The sequence below is a fragment of the Egretta garzetta genome, unplaced genomic scaffold (genome assembly GCF_000687185.1).
Source record: "Egretta garzetta isolate BGI_Z169 unplaced genomic scaffold, ASM68718v1 scaffold514, whole genome shotgun sequence".
NCBI classification, from domain to species: domain Eukaryota; kingdom Metazoa; phylum Chordata; class Aves; order Pelecaniformes; family Ardeidae; genus Egretta; species Egretta garzetta.
The window spans coordinates 389917-394954 of record NW_009259483.1 but is presented as its reverse complement, the minus strand read 5'-3'; the positions used below and the strand labels follow the sequence as shown (position 1 = coordinate 394954).

Sequence of the window (5038 nt, the reverse complement as noted above, 5' to 3'; positions counted from 1 at the left end):
GCTGCCGGTGGAGCGGGGGGGGCCGAAGGTGCCACCAAGAACGCTAATAAATCCTTTCCTAATTATACCTGGCGCCTTTCCCCGCTTTGGCTCCCCCTCCTTGCCGTGTTTTCAGAGGAGTTAACAAATCCTCGTAATACGTGCATCTAAACCCCTGTGTTGTGACTATGTAACGGTAATGTGGAAAAGCATTTGATGCCACACGAAACTTACTGTCTCCAGCGCTGCGCGTATGTGGTACGGAGGAAAACCTGCAACACGGTTGCTGCTGCAAACCAGATTTTTCACTCCGATGTTTTCCGTGTTTAAATTTGACGTCATTATCATCTGTCATCACTTCAGCGGCTTCGAGCCAACGGTACTTTGTCACAGGGAAATCTCTCTAGAAGAGATCTGGTGGAGACATCTTAGCATCCCCTCATACAACACTGTTACAATCATAATTAAGGGTTCTTAGAGCTACTCTTTCGCTGCCTGATTTATATGCTGTTCCATCCGTGCATGGATACGAGGAGGGTGTTACTTCTGGGAATAGGAGTGGAAATAAAAGTCCATGGAATCAGACAGAGCATCCCTGGAGACGTAAACCAGCAACTGTAATCTTAAAGGACTGAGATTTCTTAAAAGGAAAGATAGATATCTGGGGTCCATGCCCCTCCATCAAATATTCCCGAACACACCTGTGCTGCAGCAGAGCGAGCTGGAGACCAGCTTGGATGGGAGTTTCATCCTGTGCAGGTCTGTCTATAAATCAGGGGTTTGTGATTATATCCTGAGTCTATTAAAGCAACGGGAGTTTGTTACTTGATTTCACGAGGGCCAAGTCTTCACTTTTACTGATTATTACTGTGCTCATGTAATTTAATTTGAAGAACCTGAATTTGGAGTCAGTTACATAATATCATATTTCAGCGTAGGAACACACATACAAGAAACTGCTTGCAAGTCAGTTCATACTTTTTTTTTTTTAACGTAGAAAGAGTTTTGAAGAAAACCCAAACTGCACAGTCCAAAATCATACCAATGAGTCCTGTAAATGCCGGATATTTTGGAGTTATTTACAAGCACTGGCAATTAATGAATCAGACATACGAGTTGGCTCATAGTTGAAACTTGCCCTTGGTTTTGGAGCTCAGAATTAAAGTTGAATGACAGGTAACGCTGTTTCAGGAGAAAAATAAATAGGTGGGTATTTTTTGGGTGGAAAAAAAAAAGTCTTAGGTTAAATGTCAAAGTTCCCAACATCATACAGGCTCATAACTAACATGCTGTGAAAATAGCAAGTAGCTCAGCACCAGTCTTTTTACATGAGCTCACTGACTAATTACACAGCTAAACCATTTTCAGTCATTACAGACAGAACTTCCAGTACTGTCTAGTGCCTGGCACTTTCTGTTCAAAGCTTGAGAGTTTGTAAACCTTAAAGGTTTTTGTAGTGGTGAGGCAATATATACAGGATTCTGGTCAGGTTCTGTTATGCCACAAACATGAGCCTGTAGTATTTGAGAGGCAGTGGAACGTTACAGATTCATACACAACACACTCTTTTGCTGTTTTTTGCAGGATATTCTTTCTACATCCCTCTACACCCACAAGCCATACAGTCTAGAGCTCATAAGCTACAGGTAGTTGTTATTCTATTCATATTATCCAAATGTTGAAGATAAGTATTTCTCTGTAACGTAATTGTACATTTGCAAAATGTGTCAAAGGAGGAATCTCACTTGTCACATCCATATATTTTTTTGGATTGCTCAAACTTCACTATTTTCTTATTATTTGTAGAAAGATCACATTATTTGCATTTCTAGAAATTTGAAACTTCAAGTCAAGCTATTGGAAGTGGTTTCCAATTTTGAACAAGAAGAAATTCAAGCGTATTCTAGCACAGAAACGGTGAACTGAAAACCAAAAGCAGACCATTACATTCCTAGGACAGGAGGAACTCCTCCAAGAACATCTTTGCTAAGCACCTTAAGAATCACACCTGCAGTTTGGAAAGGATTTGTCCATTATGCATGTCACATGCAGTGACAGCTGCTCGAAAACCGCAGGCTCCGGAGGGGGGAGGGGAGGGGGGGGGGGGGGGGGGGGAGAGAGAGAGATCTGTGCCCACAAAGATCTATCATTAACCTCATTCCAGCTGTAGAATAGGTACTTAAGAAGCTGCTTGGATAGTAGCTACCCAGTAGCCTAGAGGAAGATTTTTCTACAACACTCCAAAGTCAGGAAAAATTCTTACATTGGGATTTTACCACACATATTATCAACATGATAAAATACTAGCTCAATTCATCAATTTCTAAAGGATGGAAACGAATAATATAACCTAGCTCCTGAATATAACATTAAATCTAAGAGATTTTTCCTAACAAATAACCTCTGGTAAGATTAGGCAGCATCTGCAATGCTACCAGATTCAAAGCCAGTGACTGGGGTGCAACTTAGACAGGGAAAGTATTTCATCAGTGCAGAATTATAATGAGATTTGTGGTTTCCACATATCCTCTGTTAGCAGTCTTGGGCTATGTCCCTTCTCCAGTACCGCTGTGACACTGGAATAGCTGCATGTACGTGCATGAAGTTACACAGGGGGAAAACTCCCCTGTTGGCAAAATCAAGCCTGTGGTGTCGTGTATTGTTCTGTGACGCATCGTACATTTGTTTCTGCAGGATGGAGTAAGTCCGGTACTGCCAATTCCAGCAGATATCTTGAAAATGATGGGATTTTGGCTGGGGCATGACCTGCTCTTGTGTGAGATCCTTTAGACACATGGGGGAGGTGCCCCGGCTGCCCCGCTAACCCACCTTATGGGAAGCAGAAACCAAACACAGCAGCTCCTAAGAGGGGCAGAGCACTGCTCTGGCCCAAGACAGACCAAGTTTCCATTGAACAGGAGGGTCTTCTGTCCTGTGGTACCCTAATGATGCCAAAATGGGGACAGGCAGCTCTTCTCCACCCACCTTCTTGCTTCTTTCTGCATCATCACCTTCCACCAATGCTTTTATTACTGTGTGTTACGGAGAGGAACAAAATATAAATAAGTGGAAGTAAACATAATGGGAAATCTTTTTGGAAGACACTATGCTAGTTTTGCTTTGGGTTGTGTTTTTGTTTTTTTTTTTTTTAAATTATTGAAGGCCTTGGGGCTTTGTGTCTTTGAGCGTTTGGAAGCGAGAGCAATGAAGAGAATCTTTGTACATAAATTATGCAGTTTTTAGGGAGGGTCTCAAAGGTAACCGGAGGCATGGGCATATGTTCTTTGACAGTTTTCTGCTGCAAAAACTGGAACATGTAAAATCAAGAAATGAAAATTTGTACTTCTCATCCACATGCAAAACACGATGAGATACAAAAGATAAAGCCTATATGATATGTAGTGGGATACGTGGGATAGAGTTATGCCACAGCATGGTGATTTTCACTTTGCCTTTTTTGGACCTTTCAGAAGTAATCTCTTGACATCTGTGCTACGGTATCCAGAGTTTTAAAAGCTGGAAATCACTGCTAACCAGTCTGTGTAATTAATATGGGTTGATAATCCCTCCTCTGACTGGCTACTTCGTAGCAGTAGGATATCTCGGTACTTTCTGAAACACCGAAGCACATTTTCAGAGCACAGGCTGTGCAATGAGTTGGTTTTATATTCAGAATCGTAGACCTGTTTCAATCACCAGGCATTGCAAAATCCTTGGATTTAGTTTAGTAAGTCAAGTTTCCTAGAAGACGGTATCTTTTTAGTTTGATTGATGCTGTCTGACTTAGAGATGTGAGCTTAAAATGATAACTATTACAGATTAAACAAATGTATTGGAGAAAGAACTTTAAAATCTCATGTTTTGCAACATGATTTTGATGTCTCAAATGTTATTTTCTAGTTTATTTTGTAAAATAATGATGGTGATGGGACCAATCCAAAAATTTAGTATGGCAGTTAAATGACTTCTGTGAAAACTGCAGTGTTATCTAATATAATCTTTCAAATCTGCTGGATTATCTGTTGATTCTAGGTTTCCAGTACAAATGTGCATCAAACGTTATCCTTCTTTAGTCAGAAGAAAATTAAGGAGAGCCACACTTAGTTTGGCAGCTGAAAAAAAAATCACTTTGCTACGAGATTGCATGTATAAAGTAACTACAGATTTGGGAACAACTATTTCTTTTATCAACTACATGCACATGAAACGTGCCAGTGCGTGTTCAGCACTCGACTACCATTTGTGACACTTGCAGGAGAATTCTGACTTGTGATGCTCAGAAATTATCTAGATATAGATGCATTTATTACTGGCCAACTGTACTACTTAGGTCTGAAACCTTACTGTCGTGGCTTTTTGGTATTGGATCAACACAAGAACTTGGGGGGGGGGGTTTAAGGTCATTTGGAGTTGTTTCTTTGAATTTTTTTTTTCTATTTATCACTTCTTAGATACACATGTGGTATTAATTCAAAATGCTCCCTGTGCAGTAGCAATTTAAGGCTTCTCTGCTCTTTGTGGCTTTTGAGAATTGATTAGTAGAGAAGGTGAAGCGTTACCCCTGCTAGCATTACATTATCATTTCTCATCTGTATTTTAAGAAGTAGCTCTTTAATTTCCAACTTCAACTTTGTCTACATAAGCGAAGTCACATGCTCAGAAATTTAATATTTTCTGTATTCAGTTATTCTGGAAGCCTTGTTTTTCATTTCCCCTTCCGAAAAGTAAGGACTCTCATACTGTAATACTTGGCGCTGGCCTGAAGTCAGTCTTAAATACTTGCCAAGAAGTATGTGCGAGCTGTCATCTTATTCTGCTGTCCAAAAAATGCCTCATTTTATAGCAGTTGTTTGTAGATTGGTACACACATAAGTGAACGCCCACCGCGCAGTATCCAGGCTGCATATCTGATGTTGCGTTCCTTGCGGTGGGAAGTGTGGTTCCTCACCACTACAGCACATGGTAAAGCAAGATACACCCAGTTAGGCGGGTTGTCGCACATGTGATGAGAATGATCTGACGGAATCTGAACAGGAATGGCAAGGAAGGCATTCCCGCA

General features: G+C 40.8%; 1 protein-coding gene across 1 annotated transcript in view; it reads right to left on the bottom strand.

The window, feature by feature from the left end:
* ANLN (anillin actin binding protein) overlaps positions 1-321 on the bottom strand; it is a 40609-nt gene extending 40288 nt beyond the window's left edge. The window contains exon 1 of the mRNA XM_009637211.2: positions 214-321. Within this exon, the coding sequence (XP_009635506.1) occupies positions 214-321 (108 nt within the window). The remainder of the gene's footprint in view (positions 1-213) is intronic.
* Between the last annotated feature and the right edge of the window lie 4717 nt (positions 322-5038).